This window comes from Carcharhinus amblyrhynchos, chromosome 30, assembly GCF_965287045.1.
Source record: "Carcharhinus amblyrhynchos chromosome 30, sCarAmb.v2.hapA, whole genome shotgun sequence".
Taxonomy (NCBI): domain Eukaryota; kingdom Metazoa; phylum Chordata; class Chondrichthyes; order Carcharhiniformes; family Carcharhinidae; genus Carcharhinus; species Carcharhinus amblyrhynchos.
The window spans coordinates 15,371,721-15,390,881 of NC_137353.1; the positions used below are offsets into that span (position 1 = coordinate 15,371,721).

The 19,161-nt window shown below is 45.3% G+C and overlaps 1 protein-coding gene across 2 annotated transcripts in view; it reads right to left on the minus strand.

The window, feature by feature from the left end:
• rnf207b (ring finger protein 207b) overlaps positions 1-19,161 on the minus strand; it is a 40,978-nt gene that overhangs the window by 20,057 nt on the left and 1,760 nt on the right. Inside the window, exons 1-7 of one of the 2 annotated variants that reach the window (XM_080215410.1) lie at positions 18,471-18,831; positions 16,759-16,891; positions 14,056-14,200; positions 12,941-13,022; positions 11,942-12,017; positions 9,790-9,915; positions 8,531-8,577 (exon numbers count right to left, since the gene is read on the minus strand). In XM_080215410.1, coding sequence (XP_080071536.1) covers positions 8,531-8,577; positions 9,790-9,915; positions 11,942-12,017; positions 12,941-13,022; positions 14,056-14,200; positions 16,759-16,891; positions 18,471-18,499 — 638 coding nt within the window. In that variant the 5' untranslated portion in view covers positions 18,500-18,831. Of the gene's footprint in view, positions 1-8,530; positions 8,578-9,789; positions 9,916-11,941; positions 12,018-12,940; positions 13,023-14,055; positions 14,201-16,758; positions 16,892-18,470; positions 18,832-19,161 lie in introns of those variants that run through there. The other variant, XM_080215409.1, reaches the window with a different exon arrangement.

The following is a 19,161-nucleotide window of genomic DNA, read 5'->3' on the forward strand; positions in this document are numbered from 1 at the left end:
AATCAGAAGATTTAAAGTTGGAGCTGAGAAGCTCTATTTTGAGTCTTTCTTTCAAGTCAGTTTCCTTCTCGCCCCGTCTCTCCAGTAGAATCATAGAACCTCTACAGTGCAGAAGGAGGTCATTTGGTCCATCGAGCCTGCACGAACAAAAATCCCACCCAGGCTCTATCCCCCTGTATTTACCTTGTTAATCCTCCTGATACTAATAGTCAATTAGATGGCCAATCCATCCAACCTGCTCATCTTTGGACTGTGGGAAGAAACTGGAGCATCTGGAGGAAACCCACACAAACACGGGGAGAACGTGCAAACTCCACATACACAGTGACCCGAGGCCGAAATTGAACCCGGGTCCTTGGCACTGTGAGGTCATAAGACCATAAGACATAGGAGCAGAATTAGGCCACTCAGCCCATCGGGTATGCCCTGCCATTCAATCATGTTTGATATTTTTCTCATCCCATTTTCTTGCCTTTTCCCCATAACCCCTGATCCCCTTATTAAAGAGGTACTATCTATCTCTGTCTTAAAGACCTAGCCTCCACAGCCTTCTGTGGCAAGGAATTCCACAGATTCACTACTCTCTGGCTGAAGAAATTCCTCCTCCTCTGTTTTAAAAAATCGTCCCTTTAGCCTGAGATTGTGCCCACTTGTTCTAGTTTTTCCTACTAGCGGAAATATCCTCTCTATACCCACTCTATCCAGGCCGCGCAGTATCCTGTAAGTTTCAATAAGATCCCTCCTCATCTTTCTAAACTCCAACGAGTGCAAATCCAGAGTCCTCAACCGTTCCTCATACGACAACTCTTCATTCCAGAGATCATTTTTATGAACCTCTTCCCAAGGCCAGCACATCCTTCCTTAGACATAGGGCCCAAAATTATTCACAATACTCCAGATGAGGTCTGACCAGACCACTAGTGCTAACCATTACTGCTGACTCTCATTGGGGTTCAGTTCATTGAGTATAATGTTTGCTTTCAGTTATTTAACCCAACTATTCTCTACATGAAGCCACGTCATGAGTTGTTAGAGGGATCTGGTCACAACAAAACCCAACATCCAGCCCTGGTCAGCAGGGATCACTGGAATGGGAATCCTGGCTGATTTATCTCTTCCCTAGCACAGGGGCACCGAGGCCTAATATTGTCACTTACTACTGGGCATCCAAGTGTATCTCTGACCTACTGTGCCTCCTAATCCAGAAGTATGAGAGGCAGACTGTATGTATGTGAAGCAATGATAGTCTGGATCTGTCTCTATACTTAGGAACTATCTTGTACTGGGAAACAAACCTCACCTTCCAATTTAACTCACTGTTGTTATATTCAATAAACACTCTCTCTGGAACATTACCTTGAGAAATATAATATTCAAGAAAGTCTGAATTAAGAGGCTATCTAAAAGATAGTCACCAATAAGTCTACAGTCAGCAATTCAGGAGAATCTTCCTTACCCAAAGAGTGGTTAAAAATGTAGAACTTGCAACTTGGTGGATTGCTTCAACTGAAGAACATAGTTGTATATAAGGAGAAACTAGGTACATAAAGGACCAGCATAGGTTATGCTGATAGGGTTAGAGGAAGAGGGGCTTGGAGGAAACTTGAGTGGGGCATAAACAGGCAGAAACCTATTGGGTTGAATGTTCTATTTCTGTGCTGTTGTCACGAGAGAATCATTCTTGCACTATACTGATTGCCACTAGGGGCACTCTAGCATCCCAATACCAATATTCAACAACAATAAACATTAACGTTGACAGCAGCATCTTAGCTTGGCACTGCGCAGATTATACCGTGTTTTAGAACCATAGAACACTACAGCACAGAAACAGGCCTTTTGGCCCTTCTTGTCTGTGCCGAACCATTTTTCTGCCTAGTCCCATTGACCTGCACCTGGATCATATCCCTCCACACCCCTCTCATCCATGTACCTGTCCAAGTTTTTCTTAAATGTTAAAAGTGAGCCTGCATTTACCACTTCATCTGGCAGCTCATTCCACACTCCCACCACTCTCTGTGTGAAGAACCCCCCTCTAATATTCCCTTTAAACTTTCCCCCCTTCACCCTTAACCCATGTCCTCTAGTTTTTTTTCTCCCCTAGCCTCAGTGGAAAAAGCCTGCTTGCATTTACTCTATCTATACCCATCATAATTATATGCACCTCTATCAAATCTCCCCTCATTCTTCTATGCTCCAGGAAATAAAGTCCTAACCTATTCAACCTTTCTCTGAAACTCAGTTTCTCAAGTCCCGGCAACATCCTTGTAAACCTTCTCTGCACTCTTTCAACCTTATTAATATCCTCCCTGTAATTAGGTGACCAAAACTGCACACAATACTCCAAATTCGGCCTCACCAATGTCTTTTACAACCTCACCGTAACATTCCAACTCCTACACTCAATACTTTGATTTATAAAGGCCAATGTTCCAAAAGCACTCTTTACGACTGTATCTACCTCTGACACCACTTTTAGGGAATTATGTATCTGTATTCCCAGATCCCTCTGTCCTACTACACTCTTCAGTGTCCTACCATTTACCATGCATGTACTACCTTGGTTTGTCCTTCCAAAGTGCAATATCTCACACTTGTCTGCATTAAACTCCGTCTGCCGTTTTTCGGCCCATTTTTCTAGCTGGCCCAAATCCCTCTGCAAGTTTTGAAAGCCTTACTCACTGTCCACTACACCTCCAGTCTTTGTATCATCGGCAAATTTGCTGATCCAATTCACCACATTATCATCCAGATCATTGATATAGATGACAAACAACAATGGACCCAGCACTGATCCCTGTGGCACACCACTACTTACAGGCCTCCACCACCACTTGCTGGCTTCTTTCATTGAACCAGTGTCTAATCCAATTTATTACCTCTCCATGTACACCCAGCGACTGAATCTTCCTAACTAACCTCCCATGCAGGACCTTGTCAAAGGTCTTACTGAAGTCCATGTAGACAACATTCACTGCCTTCCCTTCATCCACTTTCCTGGTAACCTCCTCAAAAAACTCTAATAGATTGGTTAAACATGACCTACCTTGCACAAAGCCATGTTGACTTTCCCTAATAAGTCCCTATCTATCCAAGTATTTATAGATCCTATCTCTTAGTACTCCTTCCAATGGTTTTCCTACTACTGACGTCAAGCTTACTGGCCTATAATTTCCCGGATTACTTTTTGAGCCTTTTTTAAACAACGGAACTATCTGAGCTATCCTCCAATCATCCGGCACCTCACCCATGGATACCGACATTTTAAATATATCTGCCAGGGCCATTGCAATTTCAACACTAGTCTCCTTCAATGTCCGAGGGAATACCCTGTCCAGTTCTGGGGATTTATCTACTCTGATTTCCCTCAAAACAGCAAGCCTCTCCTCCCCATTAATCTGTATAGGTTCCATAACCTCCCTACTCGCTTGCCTTATTTCAGTATACTCCATGCCAGTTTCCTTAGTAAATATGGATGCAAAAAACCCATCTGCTATCTCCCCCATTTCTTTTGGTTCCATACAAAGCCAACCACTCTGATCTTCAAGAGGACCAACTTTATCCCTTACTATCCTTTTGCTCTTAATATACCTGTAGAAGCTCTTAGGATTATCCTTCACCTTGATTGCCATTTTCTCTTGGGGGAGGTATTATTCGTTCACAGGATGTGGATGATACTGACTAGGCCCGCATTTATTGACTATTCCTAATTAAAGGAGGTGGTGAGCTGCCTTCTTGAACCACTGCAGTCCATATATGGTGTAGGTACACCCATAGTGCTGTTAGGAAGGGGATTCCAAGATTTTGATTGAGCGACAGTGAAGAAAATGGTGATATATTTCCAAGTCAGGATGGTGAGTGGTTTGGAGGGGAGCTTCCAGGTGGTGGTGTTCCCACGTATCTGCTGCCCTTGAACCTTTAGGTGGTAGTCGTGGCAGATTTGGAACATGCTGTTGAAGAAGCCTTGATGAGTTTCTGCAACACATCTTTTAGATGGTACACACCGTTGCCACTGTGCGTCAATGGTGAAGGGAGTGAATGTTGAAGGTTGGGGTTGGGGTGCCAATCAGCAGGCTGCTTTGTCCTGGATGATGTCAAGCTTCTTGAGTGTTGCTGAAACTGCACTTATCCAGGAAAATGGAGAGTATTCTTGTGGACAGGCTTTGGGGAGTCGGGAAGCGAGTTACTCACCACAGGATTCCTAGCCTCTGACCTGCTCTTGCAGCCATAGTATTTATATGGCTGGTCCAATTCAGTTTCTGGTCAGTGCTAATCCCAAGATGTTGATACTGGGGAGGTTTAGTTATGGTAGTAAGACCATAAGACTTAGGAGCAGAAGTAGGCCATTCAGCCCATTGAGTCCACTACACCATTCAATGAGATCATGACTGATTTGATATAATCCGTGAATAATTTGCCGGGTGTTAGCGACGGAAAGGTGGTAGGACTGGAGGGTCTCAATGACATTATTGTTACTAGAGAGGTGGTGCTCGACAGACTGGAGGGACTGACTGTGGACAAGTCCCCAGGACCGGATGGAATGCATCCGAGGGTTCTGAAAGAAATGGCGGAGGTGATAGTGGATGCCTTGGTGGTTATTTTCCAGACGTCGCTGGATTCCGGGGAAGTGCCGGAAGATTGGAAAGCGGCTAATGTTACGCCGTTGTTTAAGAAGGGTGCCAGGCAAAAGGCAGGGAATTATAGGCCAGTTAGTTTAACGTCTGTTGTAGGTAAAATGTTAGAATCAGTCATCAAGGAGGAAATAGCGAGGCATCTTGAGGGGAATTGCTTGATAGAGCAGACACAGCACGGTTTCGTTAAGGGGAAGTCATGTCTGACAAATTTATTGGAGTTCTATGAGGATGTGTCTAGGGCGGTGGATAGAGGAGAGCCGGTGGATGTGGTCTTTCTTGATTTTCAGAAGGCATTTGACAAGGTACCTCACAAGAGGTTATTGCAGAAGGTAAGGGGGCATGGAGTTGGGGGTAGGGTGTTAGCGTGGATAGAGGATTGGTTGTCAAATGGGAGGCAGAGAGTGGGGGTTAATGGGTGCTATTCCGATTGGCGGTTGGTAACTAGTGGAGTGCCCCAGGGGTCGGTGCTGGGGCCTCAGCTATTTACCATTTATATAGATGATCTGGAGGAGGGAACCGAGTGTATGGTGTCAAAATTTGCTGATGACACCAAGATTGGGGGAACGGCAAATTGCGCAGAGGGTATGGAGAGTCTGCAGAAGGATCTAGATAGGCGGGGCGAATGGGCCAGGAAATGGCAAATGGAATTTAATGTTGGCAAGTGCGAGGTGGTCCACTTTGGTAGGAATAATGGTAGGAAGGACTATTTCTTATGTGGCGAAAAACTGCAGCAGGCGACGGTGCAGAGGGACCTCGGGGTCCTTGTGCATGAGTCGCAAAAACCCAGCCTGCAGGTGCAGCAGGTGATCAGGAAGGCGAATGGGATGCTGGCCTTCATAGCGAGGGGGATTGAATATAAAAGTAGGGAAGTCTTGCTGCAGCTGTATAGGGCATTGGTGAGGCCGCAGCTGGAGTACTGTGTGCAGTTTTGGTCGCCGTACTTACGCAAGGATATTTTGGCCTTGGAGGGAGTGCAGAGGAGGTTTCCTAGGCTGATACCGGAGTTGAGGGGGTTGAGCTATGAGGAGAGGCTGAATAAACTAGGCTTGTACTCGTTAGAGTTTAGAAGAATGAGGGGAGATCTCATTGAGACGTATACGATGATGAATGGGATGGATAAGATAGAGGTGGAGAGACTCTTCCCGCTCAGAAAGGACAGTAGGACTAGGGGGCACAGCCTCAAGGTAAAGGGGGGGCGGTTTAGAACGGAGTTGAGGAGGAACTTCTTCACTCAAAGGGTGGTGAATCTCTGGAATTCACTGCCCATTGAGGTGGTGGAGGCTGCCTTGCTAAATATTTTTAAGACGCGGGTTGATGGGTTTTTGATAAGCGAGGGGATTAAGGGTTATGGGGAGAGGGCGGGAATGTGGAACTGAGCCACGACAGATCAGCCATGATCTTATTGAATGGCGGGGCAGGCTCGAAGGGCTAGATGGCCTACTCCTGCTCCTATTTCTTATGTTCTTATGTTCTTGTTCCACTTTCCCACCTTATCTCTGTAACCCTTGATTCCCTTACTGATTAAAAATCTATCTATCGCAGTCTTGAACAAACTTAACAACCCAGCCTCTATAGCCTTCTGCAGCAAAGAATCCCACATAGTCACTGCCTTCAGAAAAGAAATTCCTCCTCATCTCTGTCTTAATTGGGCGACCCCTTACTCTCCTTACTCTGAAATTATGCCCCCTGCTCCTAGATTCTGCCACAGGGGAAACATCTTTTCAACATCCACCCTGTCAATCCTATGTGTCTCAATAAGGTTGCTTCTCATTCTTCTAAACTCCAATGCATGCAGGCCCAACCTACTTAACCTCTCCTCATAAGAAAATCCCTCTATACCCAGGATCAACTTCCTAAACCTTCTCTGGATTGCCTCCAGTGCCAATATATCTCTCCTTAGGTAAGGGAACCAAAACTGTTCACAGTATTCCAGGCTTGTCTAACTAGTGCCTTGTATAGTTTTAGCAAGATTTTCCAATTGATGCCATTGAATGTCAAGCGGCGATGGTTAGATTCTCTCTTGTTGGAGATGGTCATTACGGGGCACTTGTGTGGTGCAAATTTAGCTGATTACTTATCAGCCCAATCGTGGATATTGTCCAGATCTTGCTGCGTAAGGATAGGGACTGCTTCATTATTTGAGGAATGCTGCTGAACATTGTGCAATCATCAGCAAACGTTCCTACTTATGACCTTATGATGGAGGAAAGGTTAGTGATGAAGCAGCTGAAGATGGCTGGGCCTAGGACAGCATCCTGAGGAACTCCTGCAATGATGTCCATGGACTGAGATGATTGGCCTCTAACAACCTCAAGTATCCTCCTTTGTGCCAGGTCTGACTCTTACTGATGAAGAGGTTTCCCCCCGATTCCCATTGACTCCAAGTTTGCTAGGGCTCCTTGATGCCACACTTGGCCCAATTTGCCTTGATGTTAAGGGCAGTCACTCATACGTCACGTCTGGAGTTGAGCTCTTTTGTCCATGCACAAAGCAAGGTTGCAATGAAGTTAGAAACTGAGAGGCCCTGATGGATCCCAAACTGAATGTCAGTGAGCAGGTTTTTTTTCAATATTCAATCATGGGATGTGGGTGATGCTGGCTGGCCAGCATTTATTGTCTATCCCTTGTTGCCCTTGAGAGGGTGGTGGTGAACTGCCTTCTTGAAACTCTGTGTGGGTTGACCCACAATGCTGTTAGGGAGGGAATTCCAGGGTTGCCCAGTAAATGCATCTCGATAGCAAGGTCAATCACCCGTTCCATTACTTTGATGGAAATGGTGCTTTGGGAGAATGGATCACTGTTCAGCCTTTCCACTCTTGTTGCTGATCAATGGTGGCAACAGGTTTAACTGGGCGTGTGCACTGTCAGGTAAGAATTGGTGACTGGGCTAACAGTGAGTGAGCTAGACATGGAACCCATTGAGATAAGTAGCTCAACTGTTGTAACTTCAAGCAGCCCCAAGGTTTACAGGTGTATGATACCAGTTAGAAAATGCTTTTTACTCGAAGTCAACCGGGAAGCATTCACTCAGGCACTTCTAGAAATGAACTTGAGCAGCAAACTGGGCTGATTTATTTTTCCCCTCCTATAACCCAAGAATTAGAGAAGTTGCATAGATTTACTTGAACGATAGCAAGATGTTGTGGAGAGAAAGAGATCAGAAAAGCTGAGTTTGTTCTCCTCAAAGCCGGGAGGGTTAAGCTGAAATTCAAATTAAACTTAGGAAGGGTTTTGATGGAGTAAATAAGAAGAAACTTTCCACTTCATAGAATAGAGTCCCTACAGTACAGGTGAAGGCCATTTGGTCCATTGAGCCTGCACCAACAATGATCCCATCCAGGCCTTATCCCTGTAACCTCATGTATTTACCCTGCTAGACCCCTGACATTAAGGGAGAATGTAGCATGGCCAATCAACCTAACCCACACATCTTTTGACCGTGGAAGGAAACCAGAGCACCCAGAGAAAACCCACGCAGACATGGGGAGAACGTGCAAACTCCACACAGTCACCTAAGGCCGAATCGTGGGAGGAAACCAAAGCACCTGGAGGAAGCCCACACATACATGGGGAAAATGTGCAAACTGCACACAGTCACCTGACACCGGAATTGAACTTGGGTTCCTGATGCTGTGAGGCAGCTCTGCTAACCACTGTGCCACTGTGCTGCCCCCATGCAAAGGGCTCAGTAACCAAATGGCATGGATGTAAAATTACTGGCTAAACTACTGGTGGGGATATGAGACAAAACCCAGATTCACTCTGGGACCTGATCTGTGTGGATTAGCTTCTCACCCAGTGAGCCTACAAGGGAGTACCCCAGCAATATTCTGTTGTCCTGCCCTCCCACACTGCTGCCCCCTAACAGCACAGTCAGCAAAGACAATCACACTTACGTCTGAGCAGTTTTCAGCAGTATCTTCTTCCTCTCAGCTAATTTTTCCTAGGACGCAAAAATAACCATATCAAGATACAAGTACCATGTCCTACCCATCAGATTATGATCCCTCCCTTCTTTCCTCGACCCCTCACACACTTATTTACGGTCAACCACTCTTACATCCAAATATAAACTCATCGAGTTGCTGGTTTCAGATGTGCCTCTGCCAGTGTCGGTCCACCCAATAGGCCCAGGACCCAATAAACAATTGTCCTCTTTGTCTGGAGTGTAATTTACAGTCCAACAAACTGACAGCCTGAATCATAAACTGAGCTGGTTTAGCAACACCAGAAAACCAATTAGTCCTTTGCCATCTTCTTCTGGACCCCCAGCATCACAATTGGTGAAACAGAAACAACACTTTACAGAATATTTTTTGTGCTAAGCATCATTTATCCTCCCCTTGCTGTCATCACATGCATGAGGGAGTGAGAGACTTGCTTCCAACATCCTGCCAGGTGATTCTGTGTCTGGCTGTTGATGGGAGAGTCCTTCCTTCAGTCAGATCTGGGCACTGCACCTTATGATAGATGTATTGACCTTGAAGGGGATACATCAGCATATGGAGATGATGATGTAGTGATAAGGTCACTGGACTAGTAATCCACAGGACCAGGCTGATCCACATCAAATCCCATCACAGCCGAGAGAATTTAAATTCAATGTATAAAGGCATAGGCATCATTGAAAACAGCATGTGCAGAAGATGATGTGGAGACGCCTGTGTTGGCTTGGGGTAAACACAGTAAGAAGTCCAACAGGTTTATTTGGTAGTACAAGCCACTAGCTTTTGGAGTGCTGCTACTTTATCAGAAACTGAGCAGGAGGCCAGTGATGGAGAAGTGCAAAGATCCTAGAAAGGTTGTGTGGATGGAAGTGGTTAGAGATAGACAGGGAGAAGACCATGGAAGGACATAAACATGAGGAAGCGATCTTTAAAATGGTGGCGTTGTCACATTGGGAATCAATGTGTAGGGAGCACAGGAGTGAAGGGTGAATGGGACCTGGAGCAAGTTTGGATCTGAGCAACAGAGTTTTGAACAGGTTTACAGAGGGTGGACAGTGGTCATCCAGTCAGGAGAGCATTAGAATGGTCAAGTCCAGAGATAACAAAGGCATAGATGAGGTTTCTAGTCATGGATTACCCTCCCTTCAATGGTCCCTTACTCTCACTGAGTCCCCCTGTTAATTTAATTTGTTGATGGTGTGAATTACCTGCATGCTGTTGAATAGTGAGCTGATGGCTGACTCCTCTTCATTGACGTTGATTCTCACTTCATTGATCATGGCTTTCAGGAGGATAATGGCTTCTCGTGTGGACGTCTGAAGCTCCTTCACTGCCTAGTGAACAAATTCACCAAGAGTTCGTGAGAAATCTTTACTTCGTTGGACCTTTAAAAAAGGAGCAACCACCCCCACACCCCCCCAACCTTTCCCCAAGCTGAATCATCTCTTTCATTACATTGATGTTAACTTTCTCACTACATTAGCGCACTTGCCTCTGAGTCAGAAGATTATGGGTTCAAGATCTACTCTAGGGGCTTAAGCCTAAAAACCTAGGATGACAGGCACATTCTAATCTGTACAGAGGGTATAACTGTTGATGCGTGAAAGAGAAGCAATTACTATTTGCCTATATTCTTATAAAGTGATAACCATTAGCAATTCATTTTCACTGAACATATTCTTAAACTAAATGAAAATCCAGTGTAATTAACAGTAAAATAGTTTTAAAATTTTCAGTGTTAACATCTTCTTCCCTGGTATTACCATTCCAACTCTTTAAACATGCAGGATTGCCTTTAATCAGTAAATCATAGAATCCTACACTGCAGAAGGAGGCCAATCAGCCCATCAAGTCTGTACTGACCACAACCCCATCAAGGTCTATCCCCGTAACCCCATGCATTTACCCTAGTTAGTACCCCTGACACTAAAGGGCAATTTAGCATGGCCAATCCACCTAAGCCACACAACTTTGGATTGTGGGAGGAAACTGGAGCACTTTGAGGAAACCCACACAGACACAGGGAGAATATGCAAACTCCACACAGACAGTGACCCAAGCCGGGAATTGAACCTGGGTCCCTGGCACTGTGTGGCAGCAGTGCTAACCACTGTGCTCATTGTGTCTTCCTACAGGGCCAGTGATAAACGGCTAAGTGGGTGCCTCACAATGTGTTACCAAGGAAAGGAAACAACAGACAGGAGGAGATGGAAGAACTGGTCTCAGTCCCATCACTGCCTCAACTCCAGGAAGGGTGCCTGCCACAGACAGAGCACCCAGAGTGAAATACAGAGTCAAGTATCTTTTCTCCATAAATGCAAACACATCCAAAAGCCACAATCCCTTGATCCTCATTGACCTTTAGTGGGGAAGTCAGGCTGTTTGTCTGCAGTGTTCACCGTGCGAACTGTCTCCTACAAGCAGAATCGCAAATGGCACCACATGTAGGAACTTATTACAATCATACTGTATTTATCATACATTATACTTTCCTTGCCATTCTATTTACTTTAGACCACAGCTAGCCTAGCCTTTGGCCAGTGTACAGGCTACATGTGGCATCCAAAAACTGGAATTATCTGAAATCTGAAATGTAATTGATCCTGACAGTTTTGGGTAAAAGATCATAAAGTCAGGATCTTCATTCTAGTTAACAGTGTTATTGACTAACTCACTGTTACTCCAGTCTTTTCAAGAATTACCTGAGGATGGCCAACACTTATTGGATGTATTCCTTGGTCACATGCCCTCCTGCTGTCACCCACTTTGCCCCTACACATGCCAATGGTCATCCCAACATAATAGAATCATAGAATTCCTACAGTGCAGAAGGAGGCCTTTCGGCCCATTGAGTCTACACCAAATCTCTGACAGAGTGTCTTACCCAGGCCCTTTCCCCCACCCTATCCCCATAACACTGCACTTTCACCATGTCTAACCCATCTTACCTGCACATCTTTGGACTGTGGGAAGAAACCCACCCAGACAAGGAGAGATTGTGCAAACTCCACACATCACCCAAGGCCGGAATTGAACCCAGGTGTCTGGTGCTGCGAGGCAGCAATGCTAGCCACTGCGCCGCCATCACTACATACTCTGCCTACCTCTACCAGTCAGAAAGCAAACAAACATTTTGCTACCCGATTGGTTGATTTTTGACTATTAGACAAGAAAGAATTTCTTCCCCCATCTGCAGCACTCTTATAATTTATAATCTCTACAATTCTTTTCTCTCTGTTGCTCACAGCAGATTTCAGGAGATTGGCCTTTAAATCTTGGAGACTCCAGGGAAATCCTGGAAGACTGGCAGCTGATTATACCTCTCTCACTCGCACAGAGTGAAGTCTGCAATACACGTACCATCACAGCCTGGTCCAGTTTCTCACAGCCTTGCATGTACGCAGTTTCAATATCGATACAGTGGGCTCGGCTCTCTCTGAACAATGAGATAAAACAGTTACAATCAGACTGGAACAGCTTCAGGGAGGCATCAAGAACAGCCTTAGTGTAAACTTACTTTCAAAAATATCCACACCTCCTCCAGTGTCACCAATCAGAAATGTTCCTCTCTCCGTGGATGCTCACTGGCCTGATGAGTGTTTCCCACCATTTCCTGTTTTCATTGCAGAGTTTCAGCATCTGCAGTATTTTGTTTCTGTCCCCATTGCCTTGGTGGGAAAACCTTCAAGTAACTGCAGGATTGAGCAGTCAGTCCATGCCTGAAGGTCCCTGGGGGATTCCCATGCACACAATGAGGAGGCACGTTGGCACAGTGGTTAGCACTGCTGCCTCATGGGATCTGTGTTTGATTCCTGGCTTGGGTCACTGTCTGTGTGGAGTCTGCATGTTCTCTCTGTGTTTGTGTGGGTTTCCTTCGGGTGCTCTGGTTTCCTCCCACAGTCCAAAAATGTGTGTGTTAGTGGGTTGTTCATGCCAAATTCTCCCTCAGCGTACTCCAATAGGCGCTAGAGTGTGGTGTCTAGGGAATTTTCACAGTAACTTCATTGCAGTGTTAATGTAAGACTACTTGTGACTAATAACTTTAAGATATGGGTCTGCTGATCTCAGGCAGTGTGGTCTATGCTTGGTCAGTTCAGAGAAAATCTTGCCCCAGACTGTTGTCCCCGCTGAAAAAATCTGGCTGGTATTGACCTCCCTATCCCAGGAGAACTGCAGCCACTCCTACTTCCAACCTTTCTCAGATCAGAGAGGGAACTGAGCCTGGCACCTTCCAGATCGGCAAGGTTCAGATCCTGTTTTGACAACTTGCAAAGGAGGGAAGTTGGTTAGTTGTTTGGGGCTATTTCTGTGTGAACCTGTGCAACATATTAGATCCTGGCCCATCAGTGCCTTACTCACACTTGCATGTCCCGAAAGCAGTTAATACAGAGCATGGACATCTTCTCTGTGGAGAACATGATGTACGGTTCCTCATGTAGAGCTGCAGAGACAAAGAGATAAGAAATAGCAGTAAGGATAAGCCATTTGACTCACTGAATACAATCGTGGATAATCTTCTACCTCAGTACCATTTCCCTGTCCTATCCTCACACACTTTGAATCCCTTTGTGTCCAAAATCTACTGATCTCATCCAGCTTCTGACAGTCACCTTGGAGCACAATGGAATTTGTGGTTAAGGAACAGAGTTTGTGGCAGGTGTAACGAGACCTACAACGTGGAGCTCTTAGAATATGAGCTCCCTGATTAAGGTAATGGCTTGTCCAAACAGGGAGCCCATTGTGTGTATATAATAGTGTCAGGGTTACCAGCACCCCGGGTCTGAACGAGGAAGAATGTGTCTGAGTGTTACATACTATGTAAATAAATCTAAATTTGGTGGCAGGACACCGGCCTTGGAGCAGTTATTTCAGCAGGGATCAAAGATAATGGATTCTGTCTTCCTAATGTTTAATTGGAGGAAGATTCTGCTGATCCAATACTGGATGTCGGACAAGCAGTCTGACAATTTAGGAACAATGTAGGGATTGGTAAGCTCAAACTGAGTGTCCTCAATGTATATTTGGAAAGTGATGATGTGTTTGTGGATGACATCAGCAAAGGGAAACATAGATGAGAAAATCAGAGGAGGCCAGGGATAGATTCCTGGGGGACACCAGGCATAATTGTGCAGGATTGGGAACAGAAACCAGTGATGGCAAATCTCTAGCTACAGAAAGATAGATAAGAATGGAAATTAGGTAAGTGCAGTCCCTCCCAGTTGGACAATGACATAACCAGGTGGATTTTTACAGTAATCCAATGCTGTTGTTTTCATGTTGTTTTCAACTTTTTTAAACTGAACTTAAACTACTTGGGTTTCCCATGCTCTGTATTATTAATCCAATGCATGTGGATAACTAGTCCAGTAATACACTAATTACAGCACCATACCCACCCCATTTTGATTTAATAGTCTAGGGAAGTATTATCAATGAGTTTGCAGCTTTCTGAGACTGGAACGAGAGATCCTTACGGCATTTCTTATGCAGTTCCTTGGTGCGTTTAGCGAGAGTTACAATCTCATGCCGGGCAAACATTTTGGCCCTGTGTGTGTCCTCACGGCAGGAGCTACAGAGTGGCTGGTTACAGGTGTTGCAGTAAAACATGGCATCTGCATCCTGCAAGGGGACAAAGCGACAACATTAGACTCTTCAAAGAGCTGATTATTCAACGTTACCTTTTTTTAAAATATATTATCTTGGCCAATTTCTGCACAGCCCCTTCTCCAGTGCAGATGCTGACTTCCAGTTAGGCAAAGGGCACTTTTCTGTAACTAACCTGAGGCACTGGGTGCCTTCATATTGTTCAACCAGCAGGTGGTGGTGTGTGTTGCATTGGGGAGGGGGTGGTGGTGATTCCAATCCTCCCATCAGTGCAACATGTATGTAGGGTCACTGAGTAATGGTTCAAAGCTAAAACCTGAACACAAGCATTTACATAAGAACATAAGAAATAGGAGCAGGAGTAGGCCATCTAGCCCTTCGAGCCTGCCCCGCCATTCAATAAGATCATGGCTGATCTGTTGTGGCTCAGTTCCACTTTCCCGCCCTCTCCCCATAACCCTTAATCCCCTCTCTTATCAAGAACCCATCAACCCGCTTCTTAAAAATATTTAGCGAGGCAGCCTCCACCACTTCAACGGGCAGAGAATTCCAGAGATTCACCACCCTTTGAGTGAAGAAGTTCCTCCTCAACTCCGTTCTAAACCGCCTCCCCTTTATCTTGAGGCTGTGCCCCCTAGTCCTACTGTCTTTTTTGAGCGGGAAGAGTCTCTCCACCTCTATCCTATCCATCCCATTCATCATCTTATACGTCTCAATGAGATCTCCCCTCATTCTTCTAAACTCTAACGAGTACAAGCCTAGTTTATTCAGCCTCTCCTCATAGCTCAATCCCCTCAACTCCGGTATCAGCCTAGTAAACCTCCTCTGCACTCCCTCCAGGGCCAAAATATCCTTGCGCAGGTGCGGCGCCCAAAACTGCACACAGTACTCCAGCTGCGGCCTCACCAATGCCCTATACAGCTGCAGCAAGACCTCCCTACTTTTATATTTGCCTCACAACATGATCTTAGATTTATATAGTGCCTTTAATGTTACAAAACATGGCCTGGAACCACATGACATGGAGATGCCAGAATTGGACTTAAACACAGTAAGAAGTCTCACAACACCAGGTTGAAGTCCAACAGGTTTATTTGGTAGCAAACACCACTAGCTTTCGGAGTGCTGCTCCTTCATCAGGTAAGTGGGAGTTCTGTTCTCTTTCTCTTCACGTGTCTACAGAAACTCTAAGTGTCAGTCTTTATGTTCTCTGACAGCTTATTTTCATACTGTATTTTCCCCTTCTTAATCAATCCCTTGGTCCTTCTTTGCTGAATTTTAAACTGCTCCAAATCCTCAGACTTATTATTTCTCTTGGCCAACCTATATGTTTCTTCCTTGCATCAGATATAATCTCTAATTTCCTTTGTAAGCCATGGATTGGCCCTCTTACTCATTTTGTTTTTATACCAGACAGGAATAAACAGTTGCTGCAGTTCCCCCTTGCGTTCCTTGAATGTTTTCCATTGCCTATCCACTGTCATCCCTTTAAGTAACTCTCCTCAATCTATCAAGGCCAACTCATGCCTCTTTCCTTCATAATTTCCTTTATTAAGACTCAGTATCCTAGTCCCTGAATCAACAACTTCACTCTCCATCTTGATAAAATATTTTATCATGTTATGGTCACTCATCCCCAAGGGGTCTTGTACAGCCAGATTGGCAATGATTCCCTTCTCATTACACTGAACCCAAATGGCCTTCTCTCTAGTTGGTTCCTTCACATATTGGACAAGAAAACCATCCTGTATATGCTCCAGGAATTCCTCCTCTACGGCATTATGGCGAATATGATTTGCCCAATCTATGTGCAGATTAAATCACCCATGACCACCAATATTCCCTTATCACATGCAACTCTAATTTTGTGTTTAATGCCACTCCCAACATCACCACTGTATCACCACTGTAGTTGACACATTGTTTAACTGAATCCAGTCTGTGTTGAGCCAGTTGAAATGAACTGCACAGCTGTTGGGGGAATGACCATTGGCCTCAGCTCTGCTACACTGGTATCTACTGAATCCAGATGAAAAGACATTTTAATATGATGTAGTCACAACTGAATAGTGAAGGCTCAATGTCTAAGCTCACAAGTGGCTACTTGGACAATGTGACTGGTGCCCACACAGCTGAATCCCAGAAATAAGAAATAAGGGCAGAATGGCGGTTAGCACTGCTGCCTCACGGGTTCAATTCTGGCCTTGAGTGACGGTGGTGTTTGCCCATTCTCCCCTGAGTGGGTTCCCTCTGGGTGCCCTGGTTTCCTCTCACACTCCAAAGACGTACTGGTTAGGTGGATTGGCCAAGCTAAATTGTCTCTTTATGTTCCGAGATTTAGATTGATTAACCATGGTAAATGCATGTGGTTTTGGGGATAGTGTGAGGTGGTGGGCCTGGGTAAGATACTCTGTCAGAGAGTTGGTGCAGACTCAATGGGCTGAATGGCCTCCTTTTGCACTGCAGGGATTCTATGATTCTATGAAATAGATAGTGTCTTCAGAAGGGGAGAATCCAATGTTGTCCTCGCTCTTTAAGCCCTTCAGTGAATTCAGTGGGTGCCTCCTCCTTACCTGTTTCTTGCACTCAAAGTCACAGTTTGAACACTGAACAACCTCTTCACTGTCAGCCGAGCTGTCGACCAGAAACTTCAGCAATCGGTCTACTTTCGGGAGCCCACTCGTACCCTTCACGATCGACAGACGTCTGGAATAGAAACAGATTGCCTAGTGCAGCAAACGAACGATATACCTATGCAAAATGTGGGAACTACCTCTAAGGGCAGCAGGTGAGTGGTGGATAAAGGGAACAAGTAGCAACAGGGAAGACTATAAGGTGTGAATGAACTAGGTTCAAACTTCACATAGGGCAAGATCTCCTTCAAATGAAGGTGGTCAAGTATCTCTTGACATTATAAGACTATTAGACATGGGAGCAGAAGTAGGCCATTCGGCCCATCAAGTCTGCTTCACCATTCAAGAGATCATGACAGATCTGATGTGATAATCCTCAACTCCACTTTCCTGCCTTATCCCCATAATCCTTGATTCCTTTGCTGATTAAAAATCTATCTCATCCTTGAAAGTACTTAGTGACCCAGTCTCTACAGCCCTCTGCAGTAAAGAATTCCACAGCTTCACATACTCAGTAAGGCAACAATCTGCATTTATACAGTGCTGTTAACATGGGAAACTGTTCCCAGGAATTTCTTGGAGACACAAGGGGAAAACTCTGATAATAGAAAGAAAGAACTTGTATTTATATCACACCTTTCACAATCTCAACAGATCCTGAAGCTCTTCACAGTTGAATTTTAGTCACTGTTGAAATGAAGGAACAGCAGAAGGCAATTTGTGAACAGCAAGATCCCACAGACAGCAACGTGATAATAACCAGAAAACCTGTTTCAGTGATCATTGTTAGAGTGTCAGCTGTGACTCAGTGAGTAGCACTATCATCTCGGAGTCATGAGGCTCTGGGTTCAAATCCCACTGCAGTGCTTATCCAGGCAGACACCCCCGTGCAGTACTGAGGGAGTGCCACAATGTCGGAGGCGTGACTTTCAGAAAAGATGAGAGATGTCAAAACCCAGATCCTGTGTCGCAACTTTGATGAAGAGCAAAGAGATTACCAACATTATTGCCCCATCCCCCAACACCCCACCTCCCCCTGGCCCCCACAAGCACCCCCGCATCCTATCCTTCAATCACAAGGCATATTATCTGGTCGCTGTCACATTTCTGTTTGTGGGAGTTTAATGTTGTCTGTGGGTATTGGCTGCTGTGTTTCCTACATTCCTGAGGTGACTACTTCAAAAGAGTGCTTTCATGCCTCTAAAGCTTCTTTGAGATGCTGGGTGGTCAAGAGAGGCGCTATACAAATTCAAATTATTCTTTTTACTATTGGTTGAGGGAAGGATGTTTGGGCAGGTTACCAGGGTAGACGACCCCTCGTTCTTCTTCAAACAGTGCTGTGGGATCTTTCTTAGACCAGGCCTCGGTTAAAGAATTACACCTCTGACAGTGCAGCACTCCTGCAACACTGCGCTGATGCATCAGTCTGGATTATGGGGCTCAGTTTTCTGGAGTAAACTTTTTTGACGCAATTAAACCCAGTGAACCACAGTCCTGATTGTGCTCAGCAAGATGAGAAAGTTTAATGAAAATCCAGCCGAATGACCCAGCTTCCTCAGCAACAGGATGAAGATATCCCAATCCCACTCACTGTCAAAACACCTTCACCAACTCAATAATCCACAAAGACAGAAATAAACGGGAGCTCTCACCTGTGATCTTCAGCTTTATCCAGTCTCATGTCTGACCCTCTATGCAGGGAGTCATCCAGGTTATGTCTGGTGTGACCTCCTCCCCACTTTGCTCTCCCACCTCCCCGCTCTGGAATGTCCCGGCTAGTGGACACTGCTGGACTATTGAGTGCTGGTCAGTGCCTGCTGTAGAATCGTGCAGGGCACAAATTGTACTTCAGGCTGGGGAGCGACTAAAAATGGCACAAGTCAGCCAGTCACCTGTGGGAGAGACAGAGAGGAGAGGGAGGGGGGTGCATTTCAGGAGAAAAGGACATCAGCTGCCCACCCCCTTACACACCCCCAACTCCTGGCCCCAGCTCTCTGACCTTCATGACAACACCCACAATCTTAACTGCAATACCCACTCTCAGGCATTCATTAATTTAACACTACTTTAGAAATTGAGAAAAAAAACAACCCTCCAATCCGAATGGTCGGATCACAGACGTGTGCATTTGTTTTTATCTCATGTGTTTAGAATTTAGCAATGTCAAATCTAAAATTAAAAATTGACTGGGAGATCAGATCACCTCGTAAATGTCACCCGGGGTCAGGGAACCAAAGGATACAAACACCCGGAGGGGGGTTGGGGGAAGGGGGAGGATCCTGAAAAGGAAACAAACAAACTTGTCTGTCAAACTTGTGTTTTATGGGATGTTGGGGTGGGCCC